Source organism: Chelon labrosus (genome assembly GCF_963514085.1).
Source record: "Chelon labrosus genome assembly, chromosome: 3".
Lineage (NCBI taxonomy): Eukaryota > Metazoa > Chordata > Actinopteri > Mugiliformes > Mugilidae > Chelon > Chelon labrosus.
In genome coordinates, this window is record NC_140339.1 from 23,902,327 (window position 1) to 23,918,978 (window position 16,652).

Genomic DNA, 16,652 nt, shown 5'->3' on the forward strand with positions numbered 1-16,652 from the left:
GGAAGGCATATTATGGAAGAAAAATTACACCAAATCTCAAAACGGACCGGCACATGAAAATACCTGAAGTGTCTCCCTCTAATTTTCTCATTCGTTGATTGTTTGGTTGAAAATATTTTCTCACTTTTCCAAAGTGACACTGTCATCACAATGTTTATTTTATTACACAAACAGTCCAGACCAAGTTATTAACAATTAGCTTGAACCATTAAATTAATTAAAACGCGACAAGACTTTTCATCTGAGAAGAGAGTCTCTGTGCAGGTTAGGACAGTTTGGCCTTGGTGAGCAGGGAGCATTAAATTGAAGGCATCCTCCTTCCTGTGTCCTGTGTCTGTGTGAAGCGCTTATCTTTTAGAAAATTCAGTCTGGGAGGAAGGGAGGAAAAGCTAGGCAGCCAGATGTAACTTCATAATGAGTGTCTGTGTTGTATTAGGGTGAACAAAGCTAAAGAAAAAAACTTTAAAAAAGACTACATTCTATTTTTCTATTGTTTCCTTTTGTTGATTGAGTGTTACTTTATCTTTGGTCTTTTGTCATGTGATGATTCCTGTGTGTTAGGGTCCGAAGTCAGTAGAGGGCCCTTGGGTGCTGACTAGTTTTAAACTAGTAGTGGCCATGTTAATTTTTCAATGACACTTAGAGGCCTTCCACCTGACACAGCTCTGCATACTTAATGCCGTCACATGTCCTGTACATTACTTGTTAAAGTAGTTAAATTAAAATACTCAAGTAAAGTCCAAAAGTTTTCATTCCAATAAAATCATGTAAATATGTAAAGTAGAACATTTTTTATTTTTTTAATTTCTCCCACTTTAGTCATCTCAAAACGTTTGGAGGACACTCAATCTCTTCATTTCCTGGAATATGCACATATAACGTATTTAACAGTCACATGGCTATTTTTGAACAAGTACTTCTGCTTTTGACACTTTGACACAGAATATTTTGCTTACAATAGTTAGTTGTGTAGTTTATTGTGTCATACACATACAAGTGCCCAACCCACATAAACGTATAGGACACAGGTGGTATTTGAACGACAGCATGGGACAATACAGGTATAATAATGTACGTTTTTCATAGGAAAAGTTCAAATCATTGAGAAATACCATGTTTTATGCCTTTAAATCTGCTTATAATTACATTATAGTGTATTACCAACGACTCACTAAATGTTTACAAGGTGCTTATGAAAGCTAAGAGGATAAACTTATTTGGTGAATTGAACAAATAAATGCTTCTTTTGAAACTGCTTTGCTTTGGAAGCACTTGAAAATGAGTAATAATGTGAGAAATTCAATTTTTGAAACTTCAGGAAGTCTTTCAGTAAGATTGTGAAATCTTTTATTCTGTACATTTGCAATCACACAGAGCCACACAGAGAAGCGAGACATTATCTCGTCTTTAGTTTGCTGTCCAGTCCAGCTGTGATAGGCCAGCAGTCTCAGAGTGTTCTGGCATCGGACTGTGAAGTATTTTCTGGCAGGGATGAACTATTTCAGTCTGTTTCATTCTGTTTCTTTGGCACATCCTGGTTTTTCTGCTCTGAGGTCTTCGGCTCTGGTTTGAAATAGGGTTTATAGATATAAATACCACCAGCAACTCCTAGCACTGTGGCAAAGGCTATCTGTGTGAATGGCAGTCTTCGTCGAAACATTACTTCTTTTTCAGACACTGGGTGATCCTGGAAGAACAACATTGGTGACATTCAGAAACAGTGTAAATCGCAAGGGTCTGTGCTGTCATTCTGCATATACATATACATATACACTATACATTTCCTGAAAACTGCACTGCAGTAGAAGTGTCTGAAAGTCTTCAATTATCTGGCTCATCTGGAACCAGACACTGATATTTCTTAAAGGATATTATTACAGCATGTTATTTCCAGATTAAAATAGCTAGGTATTACCATTCAGTCATTTATTAAATACTGAGATCGATACTGATCAATGAATTAGACTACCACAAAGGAAATTGACATGGATATTTCCGGAATTGAAAACTATTTCACCAATTAATTGTAATGAGTCTTATTCTGAAAATTCAGGACCGGATATTGACACACACCAACTGCTGACTTGATAGCATGCTTTTTAGCCGAATACAAGACAAACATGAGATTATATTTGATTTAGAGGAGCTTCTCTGTAACACTCATGACTCACCGAGGCAGACGTTTATATGCTGTGTTTGTAATCACCGAGCACAGAGACAAACAGGAGAACAAGGTGGAAAAGGCACAAGAAAGCAACCAGGACACCTTTAAATAAGACAGGAGAACATTCTTCTTCTACTCCGATTGGAGCGGAACAGCAAAGAGTTACATCGCGCCATCTAGCGAAGAGTTAAATAACACCCTGCTTCCGTCCACATCAAAAAAATGCTCTGTAAAGACTTCACATCGTTAAAACACGTTAAAATACGTTTGTATTGAAAATATTGGAGTCTTGGAGTTGCTGTGTTTAGATTTTGCGTCTAAACGGTAAATTTAATATGGTAGATAAATCGACAGCACCTAGAAGTAATGAATAAGCTTCCTTTTTTACATATACTGAACCGGAGATCTTTTGACTTTTTTCATATTTTACCTCTATTATTTCTGTTTTTACTTTGTACAAGATGAATAGCTTCCTATCATCCTGCAGGTGGCAGTAATAGGTGTCCATAGCAGACCAAAACCACAAAAGAAGAAGAAGACCTTTTATTTTGAAGTCGGCAGAGAAGCACGCACCGGAAGTAAGTATGAGTGCGGAAGGCTGTGTATAGTTCACAAATGTCAACTAGAAGTTAATCCAATTTCTTAGTCGTTTTGTTTAAGATGTAACAGTTAAATTCTGTCGGTTAAATAAACTGAACGGTTCTCTATCCGTAGCTGCCGACCGACAGCTGAGCGTACGTTAATTACGTATATTTCAAATAAATTGTGCGTGATTTCCTTGTATTGGAGAGTCCACTCAGCGTCTGAATCAGACTGCAGCTCACCTGACTCTCACCCTGACAGGTGTATTGAGCCCTGCAGACAACATGTCCAGATGGAGAACATCCGGTCACGGCTGAGGTTTGGAAACAAAGTGGAGGATGTGAAACTGAGGAAACGTAAATCCCTGCTGTACTCAAAGGAAGATGAAAGTCCTCTTAACTACGGTGACTAATATATTTTTTAAATGATGTTCAGCAGGCCATGTGTTCCGGGGGAGATGCTTGCGTGCAGCGAATAAATGAGTGTTTTTACTCTAATGTAGTGTTTTGTGTTTATTCCACAGGTGTGCTGAGAGCCAGGGTTGTTGTGTTTTCTGTGGTGTTCAGACTGATCAATTGTCTCCTGGTTCAGAGCAGCTTCGTCCCTGATGAGTACTGGCAGTCTCTGGAGGTGTCCCATCGCATGGTCTTCAAATATCCTTTGGACAAAGACACATGACAGTGTAACCAGGCTGCTGTGTATTATCAACAGCAGCATGTCGGAGAAGATTCAGACTCATCTGGGCTGTGGTATATCTAAAACAGAAATCTAAAGCAAAGGCCTTCTTTGAGTTTTCTTGAAGAGATTTTGCCACTCATCCAAGTTTCCTCTTCAGCTCTGAATGATGGAATTCACCTGTGACTGGAGGAATTTGTTTTAATAAAGTCAGGAACTCCAGGCTGGAGGTGTGAATGGGGGTTATAGGCTTTGTTTATGTTAAGACTGTGTTTTAAATGGATGATAAATTAAGATAACAAAAGAATTGATGATAAGAAACACCTTTGTAAAAGGACACTGACCTTGATGTCTTTTTTATTCCCATCTGTGAAGGTGACCCACCTGTACACTTCCCCTCCAAAAGAAGAACAAATCAAACACCCCTCCTCTCTGCTGTAGTTATAAGCTGTTTTCCTCCCTTTGTGACTGATTTATTTTTTTATACCCGCCATGTGTTGCCTTTGTCCTGACAGTATATGGTTTCTGTTTTGTTACTTTATGCTGTTACAACCTTAACAGTGTGACTTATGGGTATCTGACCTGGGAATGGAAGGCAGGAATAAGAGGATTCTCATATCCGCTCTTCTTTGCTTTCATATACAAGATATTGCACTTCACGAACTATGACTCAGTCCATCTCCTGGCAAGTCCCTTCATTTTCTACTCTGCCAACTTTTTTAGTCTGCATTTGTTGACGAGGTTTATTTTCTGTAGTCATGAAGTGCGCTTAACTTGGGTCTGTCTGCCTCTGCAGATTTGGCTTCCACGTATTGTTCAAGCACTCTTGGCTGCGTTCGCTGACGTAAAATTCTTCTTCCTCATCCGAACACTGGAAAATCAGGACATTGCAAGATGGACTGTAAGTAAATGTGCCGGTGTTGTGTCACAAAACAACAAAAACTTGTAGCTGTATTGGATGGAATTTTGAATTAATATTTTATAATAATTATTATGTTTTGAAGTAAATACAGAAAAAATAAATAAAAGAGAGAATAGCTGCATGTTTAGGCAGGCTGTTCAGTTGTCTGCTGTTAATCTTACTTTGTTGTTTCAGTTCTTCTGTCACATGTGCTCCTGGTTCACGTGGTTCTGCTGCACCAGGACTCTGACCAACAGCATGGAGACCACCCTCACCTCTCTGGCTCTTTGTTACTTTCCTCTGCCTGGGTCAAAAACACGCAGCAGGTCTGCTTGTTAACACCTTTCTTATATCTGATTTGTTCTAATGTTTTAAATAGATTATTTACGCATTCACTTCTGTTTTTTTTCCCAGCAAGACGTATTTGGCCCTGGTTGCCGTAGCTGTGATTGTTCGACCAACGGCCCTCATCGTCTGGTTTCCTCTGCTCATGTATCATTTCTGGCGGGAAGATGACAAACTAAAACTCATCACACATAACTACGTTCCCATAGGGTTTGTACTTTCAACCTCACATCGCCTTAAACAGGACTTTTTTTTTCTTCATCTTCTCATGAACGCATATTTGTGTTCTCATCACCAGGACGTTGGCCGTTGTAATCTCGGCTCTGATTGACTGTGTGTTCTATGGAAAGGTAAAAACATTTCCAACATATCCACCAGCTCCTGTCTGCTCAGTCAGATGTAACAGCTGATTTCTGTTTCCCAGCTGACTCTGGTGCAGTTCAACTTCCTCAAGTTTAACATCTTCCACGGTGTGGCTGATTTCTACGGCTCTCACCCCTGGCACTGGTACCTCACTCAGGGCTTTGCCATCGTGATCGGCCCCCATCTTCTTTTCTTTCTTCATGGATGCACCCTGGCATTCAGAAGATACAAAATCCTGTTGGCAGCGGTCGTCTGGACCGTCACAGTTTACAGGTGAGACTGTTTCACTACAACACATGTCCTCTTCAGTGTCGCTGAAGACCCACTGATGAGTGTGAAGGCTTGGTGTGAACCATTAGCACTGATGTAACAGAGGTCCTAATGAAAGCCATCCTCCATATTGGAGGTCAAAAGCTCCACAGGGTATCTTTAACATCAGCGTTTCACCTCTAGACAAACTGACAGGTTTTATTTCTTGCCTTCAGTTTTCTCCCTCACAAGGAGTTCAGATTCATCTATCCTGTGCTGCCTTTCTGTATGGTCTTCTGTGGTAAGTTTCCCCATTTATCAACTAAAACTGTAATATGTGGTCATTTCCATCCAGCTGTGTTCAAATCAAACTTTATTTTTTATTTTTACCACAGGGATATCTTTGGCTCATCTGAAAGCATGGCGTCGTGTGGCAGCAGCTGTCTTGTTGGTGTCCAACCTGGTTCCCGCTCTGTACACCGGCCTGGTTCACCAGCGAGGCACTCTGGATGTCATGAGCCACCTCCAGACACTTTGCGAGGTCAGAGGAGACTCCACCCGTCTGCAGCCAGATGTCCTCTTCCTCATGCCCTGCCACTCGACGCCCTTCTACAGGTACAGTACACCCTCATACACGCACAGCTCAGCCTGCAGGTGATGGGCTGCATTTTCTGATCTGAGCAGTGGTCTGACAATAAATACATGTGATGTGAGCTGATGTTCCTCTGTCTCCTCGTAGCCACGTCCACTGCCCTCTGAAGATGAGGTTTCTTGAGTGTCCTCCCGATCTCGGGGAGGAGGCTTACGTCGATGAAGCTGAGAGATTCTTTGACGATCCTCTTCTCTGGCTCAGGACCTCATTCCCGTATAAATCCTCTCTGCCGACACATCTGGTTTTCTTTGACGTTTTGGAACAGGTGGGAAACAAATTACATTTGACATGCATTTGTCTTTTAAAGGTTTTCACGGGGTTATACATGTTTATCTCATCCCACCTGTGCTGTTGTAATGCCCTATATGCCAGTTGAGTAGATACAAACTATGGTTTGGTGTGTATTTGTGAGAGAGGCCTTGTGTTGGTCTTTTAACAGAAAACCTCTTCACTGGCTCCCAGTAGGTTTTAGATTTGGTTAAGGTTTTAGTGTTTGTATACTGTGATCATTTTGGAGGATGTAGATTGTGGTGCTGTTAAATTGGTTTGAATTAAAGTGTTTGTTATTTAGCCTAGCCCACTGACTAAAAGGGGGTTGTCAAAATAATAGAAACATGTCAGTTATAGTAGAATGCATTCGTCTTTATTAGTGTGCCTAATGAACTGGCAAGTGGGTGTTTACAAATTTACATCGGCATGTATTTGTGAACGTGTTTCACTTTCAACAGGTTATGTTCTTATGTTTTGTTTTTCCTTGTAGGGAATCTCTGGGTTTTTGCAGGGGAATAACTTTCTGAGGACATCAGAGATATTTCACACACATCTTCCAGAGGGACGAGTTGGAGGAAAAATCTTTATTTATGAAAGGCGCTAACAAACACTGGAACAATGGCAACTTTCTTACCTGATGATATGGATTTGCTACTTAAATAAATATTTTAAACTCCAATGTTGTCATTTTTAAATATCACATGTCAAATGAAAAAACACATTTTCTTAAACCACAATTGAATTGGCTGTGATGTTATTTTTTGAGTCTTTTCAGTGAGATTAAAGTGCCAGGTCCAGTTAAATCAAGCTCGAGGTGGAATGTTAGAAAACAGCATTTAAAAGAAAATCACAACCACGTCACACTAACATATCGTTGTAGCAGCAAATTAAAACAATATGCGGCATGTCGAGTTTCCAATTTCCTGCTCCATATTTGTGTATACTTTTAAATCAAAGTGCTTTAGTTGAACATGTACGTGTCAGCGGTTCCAAATGTGCAGCTGACATAAGATGTAACATCTTCCATTCAAACCTACTTTGTCATACGCCAAACAGCTCACAGACGTTCAGTAGAATTAAAACCTTGTGCAAACTTACAAAGACAAACAACCTAATATAACCCAAAACTTAAACGTTGCAGAAAACCTGTTGAACAAGCTGAGATATTATCAATATTTAGGGTCGAATGGCATCGGGCCCAGTTCTATTTTGACATCAGCCATTTGTCTGTCTGAATTTCTTCCTGATCGGCGCCACTTGCGTTCACTGTGTGCTCGAGATCTGGCTCCCTGCTGCTTACGCTGGTGATTCTTTGCCCTTGACGACTCCTTTGAGTCTGAGTCAGGCTTTTCAAACGGCCCGCTGTGTGATTCAAACACAAACAAATGACAGGACGTTAGTGTGTTGGACTCGTAAGTTTGAACAAGTTTCTGCGCTATTGAAGAAGAAAACAGGCAGAAGTGTGTCAGTCCCAACTGGATTAATTCAGAGTCAGTCTGAGAGAAGTTAGAGGCTGTACAGAGGACTCCAAGTCAAAGGTAATACACAAAATACTGGACTTTAAAAAGCAAAAGCTGATTGCAAGTCAGTTAATAAGGATACAATCAGCTTATTAACAAATGAATTACAAATTGCTTACAACAGTTTGCAAAACCAATTACCTCTGGGGTGAAGGATGAACCTTTCTTCAAACCAAAATGCTCCTCAGAGTTAACTTGTTCATTGGGATTTACCATAAAACTGATTTTTAATGAAAACTATTTTAAGGGACATTCTAGCGACTTTCCTTGAAAGAAAACACACTTTAAACCCAGGTCGAACGATGATTGAAGCATTAACAGATTTTCCATCCATTTATATTCAATTTCACATTAAATAATCACAACATTAAAACCACTGACAGCTGAACTGAATAGTTCTGACACCTCTGCTGCTGGCATTCATGTGGATGCTACTAAGACATGTACCACCCACATAAACGGTGTTGCTGACCAGGCACCCCCCACCCCATGGCAACAAAAACTGCTCAGGAACAGCTCAGAAAACAAGAACCAAGGTGTTGAAAGGCCTCCAAACAAACAGATCCCAAATGACCCCATCGAGTATCTGTGGGATACGTGTCCACGGAGGGCCCACCTTTCAACACATAGGACCAAAGGGCTCCCACTACTAACATCCAGGTGCCATACGCACAATATTAGGCAGGTTTTAATGTTGTGGCTGACTGCTGTATATTTGCCTGTTCTCAAGATTCTCAGTCATGGTACATCTAAAATAAAGACAACTGAACTTGTTTGAGTTTTCATTTAGTTTTGGATTTGATTGTTGACTAATCTGACACATTTTAAAATTATTTGTTAAAACGGGGGACGTACCTCGGGCCATAACTTTTTGCATACGCTTCTCCAAAGAAGTGCCTGTAGATGTAGTCATCAAGATTTCCAAACACATTGTCGTCCAGGCTGTGATACTCATGCATGTCTGCCAGATAGTCTTCAACGCCGCTTACAAAGTCTGTGAACAGCATCTGGTCATGGATGAACAGCCCGTTGTGGAAAAAGTTGTTGATGAACATCTCCAGCTCTTTCCAGTGGTGGAAGTGGTCGACCTCCTGTTGCAGGTAGCTCTGCATCAGCTGGTAAAATTCCTCCGCTCTGATTGGCTCCATGGCTATATTGAAGAGACTCATAGACTCCTGGTAGGCGCAGTCAAAAACCCCAGAGCATCCCTTCATGTTGGCTTTGCGATTGTTTTGTCCTCGTTCTTCATGGACTTTATCTCCTGATTTCCGGGTGTTGTGGCTGCCGTGGAAGGAGTCAGATTTGTGTCTGTGATGAGACTTGTGGGACCCATGCTGCCATGATTCCTTGGTAGGGTACTCATCAGGTCTTTTTTTATAAAAACCTCTGGCTTTGTTGATGAAGGTTGAGGCTGAATCCTTGAAATGTCTGAAAGTTGATTTGACAGAATCAGAAAACTTCCTGAGGTTCTCCTTCACCGCCTCCTTGGCTTTCTTAATCTGCTCTTTGTGGTGGTGGACAAACTCCTTGGTGGAGTTCTTCACTGCATCAAATGTCTCTTTCACTCTCTGTGACATGCGTTCTTTTGTTTTTTTCACTTTGGGCTCTGTGTCTCCTTTGGCTCTCTCGTCTTTGGTTTCTACATACAGTCTCTCCCACAGGTCGGAGCGCTGCTGCTCAAAACTCAGCCTCTTCTCCAGATTCATCAGACGTGACTGCAGCTCTTCTGCCTCTGGACTGGCTTCCTGGCTTCTCAGATGATTCAGCTCTCTCCTCAGCTCATCTGTAACTTTCGTCTCTTTGTCAAGCTTCTGTCTGAGCGTCTGTGCTTCAACCATCATGTCTTCCCTCTGGCCCTGGAAGTTTCTGATGAGCTGCCTCTCCTCGTCCAGCTGGTCTTTCAGTCTCTGATTTTCTGATAGCAGTGAGTCGGCTCCAGCTCCCATTGCCTCCAGATCTCTGATCTTAGAGCGCAGGTTTCTCAGCTCCTCCTGTAAGGTAGACAAAGATTTTTCTCCCCGTTCCAGCGAGCTTTTCAGCAGATGGTTTTCAGCTGTCAACCTCTGCTGATGAGACTCAATGTTAGTCTTCTCCTCAGACTTCTGTTTCAGCAGAATTTCCAGGTCATCTTTCTGAGCCTTGATGGGGAAAGAGGGAACAAACAGAAAAGGTTATTGCAGCCAAAGTTTTTAATGTGTCACGACCATCGAAACACAAAGTTCACTCAGACTTTTCTGCATTTTGACAGTGGAAGATGTTAGCTTCAGTTTTGATTTCTTTGTTGTACGTTCTACACTGGACATACCTGAATGTAAACCTGTCTCATGTTGAGCTCCTCGTTCTCTTTCTTCATCTTCTCTATCACGTCAGCTAGCAATGAAATAACTGTCTGTTCATCCAGTTCGTCCAGGCCAAAGTCACCACTCAGGTGCTGACAGGAAAACAAATGTATGGTCCTTTAAGGCTTGTGTTTTATATTATGCATCTGACTGATAGTCAAAATTATCATTACAGCATTCACATTATTCTGTATCTATTTCATATCTTTTAAGTTGTATAACAAGTGTGTCCACATCACCTACACCTGTCTGATAATGAGCTTGTACTTTTTGATGCTCCTCATTTACACAGAATGAATGAAATATTACCTTGGTTCAAACAATATATTTTTGAAAGTCATGAAGCTTAGGTGACCTGTTGTATCACTGACCTGGTCTTTAAGAAGCAGATCTCTCACACCATCGAGCTCATTCCCTCTGGTTTTCTCCACACTCTTTTGTCTTTCTTGAATTTGGACTGTGCCTGTAAGTGAGATTTATGACACAGATCATTTAAACACAGACATGAGGCAGCTCTGTTGTTTCTGCAGTGACAGTTCCTAAAATCTAAAATCTGGAGACAAATGAAGTCTACCAAGTGTTTTCATCAAAAACAAACAACACTGAGATAAATGGTATAGTCTTTAACACATTCCTACAACCAAACTAAACAAAAGAGCTGCGTAAAGCAAAGCCCTCTTGTCTCTTGTCACACATCTCTAGCATAATATCTGTAACAGAAGCCCATCTGGCAAAGAAAAAGTTAAACAAGAAAAGCGACAGTCAAACTGGTGTGTTAAAGTATATTTCTGAATTTACAAAGACATAATCCTGGAGTGAACTTCTTACCGTAGAAGTGACCAAAGCCCACGCTGATGGCTATGACGAGGGCGAGCAGGATACATTTGTTGAGGATGCTGCTGGCTGGGCCTTGCATTCGACCATCCATAGCAGCTGGTCTAACTTCAGTCTTCTCCTCCTTCTCCTGCTGCTGCTGCTGCTCCTCTTCGTTCTCCTCGTCACTCGGGCGTGATTCCAGCACCACTTCATCCTCCGGGTCTGTCGCGACACTCGTAGTATTCTTCCTCAACCTTCGTCTTCGTATGACAGTACTGCTGCTTCGTCCAGCCTCGTCCTCGCTGCTGCTTGAGTGTGTCACGGCCGTCTGCTGCACTGGCAAAGCTACATTTGAAATACAAAAAGTTAATGTTTGCACAGAGCACATGGTGGAAGGACATTAACAGAAAAAAGACACAGACAAACATGACAGGTTCAGAAAGCATGCATAGGTGCAGTTAATCATGCACACAACCCTAAGATTAATTAATTCAATACACAGCTGAGCAAAACTGTTAAAAATCTCAATTCATATTCAAGTTACTGAACGCATTAAAGGAACAGTTTAAAGCATTTTAGAAAACAGATTTCCTCTTTTTGAGGGTTTGATGCTAAGCCAGTAAATACTCCAGCACATTAAACACTACAATGTTTGTGCACCTCAAACAGATTAAATGCAATACAACATGATAATCTGTGAGCTTTAAAGGCACTGACAGCTGGACTTGTTACTGAGCAAATAGTCAGGCTAGCAGTTTCCCCTTGATTCCACTTTATTTACTAAGCTAACATGTTAACTGTACAGTAGAGTGGGCTGTAGAGATGGGTGATGATACACTCCACTATAAAGTAAGGTCCCACTGACTCTGGGCCTAAACAACACCAATACAATCCTTCTGAGCTTGGGCATCACATATTTATTACTAACAATCATCTTTGCATGGAAGCCAGACCAACTTCCCATGCCCACAAATTTTTTTGTTGCAAATAATTTGAGTGAGCTCTATGTTGTGATGAACAGAAGAGTAACAGTGACATGGTCATACACGTCTTCTGAGCGAAATTAAAATCAGTCCATATTTTAAAACTGCAAACAAACTTTTTTGATGTTAAAAGGTAGTGTATGAAAGCTTGAAATCAAATTTTAAAAATTTCTGCAAGTCTGAAAAAAAAAAAATCCATATATATTTCGTACTTTTTCTTCACAACTAATCACAGCTCTCTTTTTACAGTGTTGCTCCGACACATTTTAACAGTTTGGGGAGCTTGTCATTGCCGTCCTGTTGTATTAGTTTGATCTCCAGCTTTTAAAACATAAAACTGCCATGCATAGGTTTGTAAAAAAGTTCTGACACTGTAAACATTGAGTTCTGAAAGGGTTAAATCTATTTCCTGAAGAGTCAAATACAGCTATAAAATAATAATTTAAAATAATCTATGTTGGATTTGTCACAAGAGAAAATGCTAAAACTCCTAAAAGAAATACACTTCTAGAATCTGCCCATGCACACAGACATACAACAAATCATTGTCTGACGGCGTTTTATCTGCTCAGGTCAGAAACTCATCATTATTAGTTCTGAGCGTTGCTCAACAAGCTTAGCATCATATTAGATTCACTCCATTTTCAATATGGCCACCTGGAAAAGAGCGGCCTCCTGTGAGCTGACTTCTCAGATGGTGGCTTAAGTTCACCAGACTCTGTGGAAGTTTCCAGTAACTCAACAACAAACCTGCTTTGGCAAACAGGCAGAGGAGAAGTGTTTTGTATTGGTGTGCTGACGTCCTCTACATTGTGATAATGAATGAGGTTCTGCAGTCCTACCTGTCTCTGCAGCAATGAAGGCGTACTGGCTGCTGGAGGAGGTGCCCAGGTAAAACTCATTGGCTGCTGCCTCCTCAGCCACCTCAGCATGGTCATCATCCTTCAAGTCTCCCAGAGTCACAATGTCAGAGTGATCACTAAAGGACACTGGCAGGTTTTCAGCCTGCAGAAGATATGTTAGGTGGTAAAGTAAACAGCAAAAAGAAGGCTCTGGATTATTTAAAGAACACGCTGCATGTTGTTCTTAGGTCATCTCACCTGTGAAGTGTCCAGTGTCTCATCTGAGGTTTGTTCTACCAGAGTATTGTCAAGTAAATCAACAGACTTCTCGTCAACACACACAGCTGAAAATAAACATGAAGTTTGATTAAAACCATTAAATATTGCAAAAAAAAAAATGACATTTTAGAAGATACACCCTAGGTGCTTATGATGTAATCCTCAAGAACAATTCATCAATAATGTTGCAGATCAATTGTCTGTTTGACTCATAAACTCATACAATCTAAAACTCATTTCAGCTCTAATCACAACTAATGTCCGTCTTCTTAAACAAGTACTTGAAAGCAGTGTACAAACTGTTAAGGAGGGCAAACTACAGAGTGAAAATGAAGTAAAGAGAAAAAAATAAATCAAATCATGATCAGAATTAAACCGAGGTAAAAATAATAATACGAGTATTTTTACCGCCAGATGTTGAGACCTGTGCATCCTGCAGATCCGTATCTTCCCCTGGAGGTCGCTCTAAAAGCTCAGCTTCATATTCCACTGCAGCCTCAGCGCCCAGAGTCTCGATATCTGAACCCTGTCAAAACAATATATAAAAATATGCAATGACAAGAGGGCCAATATTTAAGAACAGTTCAAATATACTAAACTCTCTGTAACAGGTGGAATAAAATGTGAAACATTCAAATCAGAATTAATCTAATTTTTACTTTTTTTTTATTTCAGATGGAAAATTTATACACCAAATGCAGTTTTACATTAAACCTCAGTTTGGATTTGACAAGTATGTTATCAAAATCCAAGGAACAATTTCTCATATAAAACACAAATAAAGAGATCTACGTTCACTATCACAGAGATTATTTAATATGTTGAATTAGGTCCCAATAGAAAAGGGAGAAAACTGCTTTAGTAATGGAGGAAAATGTAGCTGTGAACAACATTTTAAATACATTTTCTATTGTAATAAATTATCCTGACCTTGATACAACTAAAATGTCAAAAACAGCAAATGAAAAAAATGAAAGAATTTATACCTCATTACTAATAATGGTCCAGCCACAGGATGACTCTGTATCACTTGACGTCTCTGACATTTCTTTCAGCCAGAGGAGGTTACTGGAAACAGGCAAGTTAAACTCAGTGACAGTGTGTTGTGGTGGAAAGAAAAGGCCGATCAATATCTCACAATCTGAAAAGTATTGTGATGATTTTCAGTGTAAAGCATATCAGTCACTTTCATACAAGCACACACACACCCAACACAACTACTACCTTTGCACAACAATGTACATTCAGTATACAGTCCAGTTTTACACTCAAAGAATCTCTGGTGCTATACTGTATATTCCCAGACAGGCGACACACACGCACCGAGGCAAGCCATGTGATATCAGAAAATATGATTCATCAGATCAAATTTTTATTACAAAATATTTACCTGCTGTCTAACTTGTCCCACTCACTGACATGTGCCATGATAACCAGATAAGGAGTGTTATGCTTGCTATGCCTTGCTTTTACATGGCGCTTTTCTACCTATTGGTACTCAAAGCACTTTACAGTCACAGACACATCTACCCATTCGCTCACACACATTCACGCGCCAGAGCCAAGCACTGGGAGCAACTAGGGGTTCAGTGTCTTGCTCAAGGACACTTTGGCATGTGGCACATTCTGGGGATCCAACCGCTAACCCTCTGGTTCGTGGACAACCCGCTCTACCTACTGAGCCACAGCCGCCCAGTTATTCATATGACCATTAATAAGGACCACAGTCATAATGTATATCTTGTGTATGTCTTCTTCTGTTTAGGGTTAGTATTCTGTGTCATAACAGATTGTGGTAAAAGTACTTGTCTTGTGTCTTGTCGTATACATGTTTTCATTAACATATTGTGAAATAACTATTGTGAGATAACTTTTCTCTATGTCGTCATAAACTGATAATAATTATTCTCCACCTAGATACTTCTATGTAAACAGAAACAGATAAACATGTGTAGTCACAGTGACACATGTAAACAAACCGGCGTGCGCGGATGAATATGTTGGAGATGAGGTCGGCCCGGAGTGTATCCCGGATGGAGACCCTCTGCAGTTGGCAAAATGGCCGTTACTGTTGGCTACTTTCTGTTTACATTTGGTCAGACTGAAAACAAATGTTTAAATTATTCATGTAATATGCATATGGAGCCCATGCCAGCAGACAAAATAAACGCGTTTATCTCAGAATAGTTTGCGGTTCATTGTTTCTCTGAATCTTTACAATGGAGATGAAGAGCGCGAAGTTAGCAACCTGAAATAAACCTGAATCCACACTTAACTAAAGAGGCCGTTTGCTCCGTCTGTTGACAACAAATAAGGACAGTTAGTGACTGTTTCCCAGCTACTTAACACACATTTTAAGTTATTAAAAGGTGTGTTATTGACCTCTCCTAACATCGCCGAAACATATAATTACTGCCGTGCTCACAGCGTCTGTTATTTTTAACAGCAATTTGAACAATACTAGGTGTTTAACAAATTAAGAGAAATCACAAAACTCACCGGTTTTATGTGACAATCGTTGAAGCAGCTGTTTGCAAAAAGCCCCACTGTTATTGCAGTATGCGCCCCAGATGACTTTATAAAAAAAAACAAAATACAAGAGTAAATGGGTAATGTAGTTTCATAGTGTTGTCGATGGACTCGGAGTGGTACAGCTTCTCCTTAGTTCTAAAACTACATTTCCCGTGAGCTGGCGCGGTTGCCAAACAGGCTCAGCAGGGGTGGGGCAAACTCGGTGGAAACAAATCTTGCGACTGCAATAAAAAAATACATAAACAAGGACATAGCAGGTCGCTGATGGTATTGAAGAGGACAAACACACAAAACAAGTCACTTAATAAGTTTGAAAAAAGTTTTGCAAAAAGTTTAATAAAATGATCAGTTCATTTTTGTTAAAGTAACTTTGCATTCAAAAAAAATCACGTGCTCATTGTCGTTGCGGACAGTCAGATTAAAATATTAGTCACCCGTAACCATCGGTACGTAGAGTTCAGTATATAAATACAATACGTGCAACACATGATTTTGTTTATTATTTAATAATAAAACTACAACTTTGAAGACAGTGACATTATACCACCAAGGTACCACGTTTTAAGACTTTATTGTATGTTTGTTTTGTTTAAACTATCAATACAATTTGTTTATATATAATAGATATATAATCAATTAAAATAGTCATTATTGTTATTATGTTTTTTTAATGACAAAATAGTCCAGTTATTTAAAAAAAAAAAAGCAAGAAAAAAAGCCATAAATTCTATAACGTAAAGTTTTCCTATACTACCAATAGAAGACAGTGTTGTCAATGTTATGCCCGTTTCCTAAATTACAGTTCGTGTGTGTGTGTGTGTGTGTGTGTGTGTGTGTGTGTGTGTGTGTGTGTGTGTGTGTGTGTGTGTTAAGGATTTAGGTCGTTTCGTGTTTACCTTAAAGATTAAATCTGGTTTTGTATGTACAACTACAAAACTAATAATAATAATAATAATAATAATACATTTTATTTATAGGCGCCTTTCACGACACTCAAGGTCAACTAGAAACATTTATTAACTAAACCTGTCAAAAAGTATATTTAGCCATAAACTGTAACCGAAGCAGTGATGGAACCGCAAACTCTGACTCAGACGCAGTACACAAATTTAAGGACCGTGTACTAAAGTATTTCATTTG

At 39.9% G+C, this 16,652-nt stretch overlaps 2 protein-coding genes across 7 annotated transcripts; one reads left to right on the forward strand and one right to left on the reverse strand.

Annotated features, from left to right (window-relative positions):
• The first annotated feature begins 2,191 nt into the window (after positions 1-2,191).
• pigb (phosphatidylinositol glycan anchor biosynthesis, class B) lies at positions 2,192-6,823 on the forward strand. The gene is made up of 13 exons (XM_084541628.1): positions 2,192-2,898; positions 3,008-3,150; positions 3,270-3,399; positions 3,989-4,106; positions 4,218-4,322; positions 4,518-4,648; positions 4,737-4,877; positions 4,966-5,017; positions 5,092-5,303; positions 5,516-5,580; positions 5,675-5,894; positions 6,019-6,196; positions 6,692-6,823. The coding sequence occupies exons 2-13, from the start codon at positions 3,039-3,041 to the stop codon at positions 6,803-6,805; spliced, it is 1,578 nt and encodes a 525-aa protein (XP_084397754.1). The 5' UTR covers positions 2,192-2,898; positions 3,008-3,038; the 3' UTR covers positions 6,806-6,823.
• Positions 6,824-7,370: 547 nt separating this feature from the next.
• On the reverse strand, positions 7,371-15,553 carry ccpg1 (cell cycle progression 1; the record flags this gene model as incomplete). Of its 6 annotated transcripts, none has more annotated exons than XM_084541623.1 (12): positions 15,480-15,538; positions 14,960-15,081; positions 13,967-14,048; positions 13,389-13,506; positions 12,960-13,045; positions 12,702-12,864; positions 12,517-12,609; positions 10,889-11,221; positions 10,432-10,523; positions 10,027-10,152; positions 8,577-9,859; positions 7,371-7,563 (listed from the first exon to the last, which is right to left on the reverse strand). In XM_084541623.1, the coding sequence occupies exons 3-12, from the start codon at positions 14,024-14,026 to the stop codon at positions 7,371-7,373; spliced, it is 2,547 nt and encodes an 848-aa protein (XP_084397749.1). In that variant the 5' UTR covers positions 14,027-14,048; positions 14,960-15,081; positions 15,480-15,538. The 6 variants fall into 6 exon arrangements, with proteins under 6 accessions (XP_084397749.1, XP_084397751.1, XP_084397750.1 ...); XM_084541625.1 differs by having other exon boundaries at positions 14,960-15,024; positions 15,480-15,514; XM_084541624.1 differs by lacking the exon at positions 14,960-15,081 and having other exon boundaries at positions 15,480-15,553.
• Between the last annotated feature and the right edge of the window lie 1,099 nt (positions 15,554-16,652).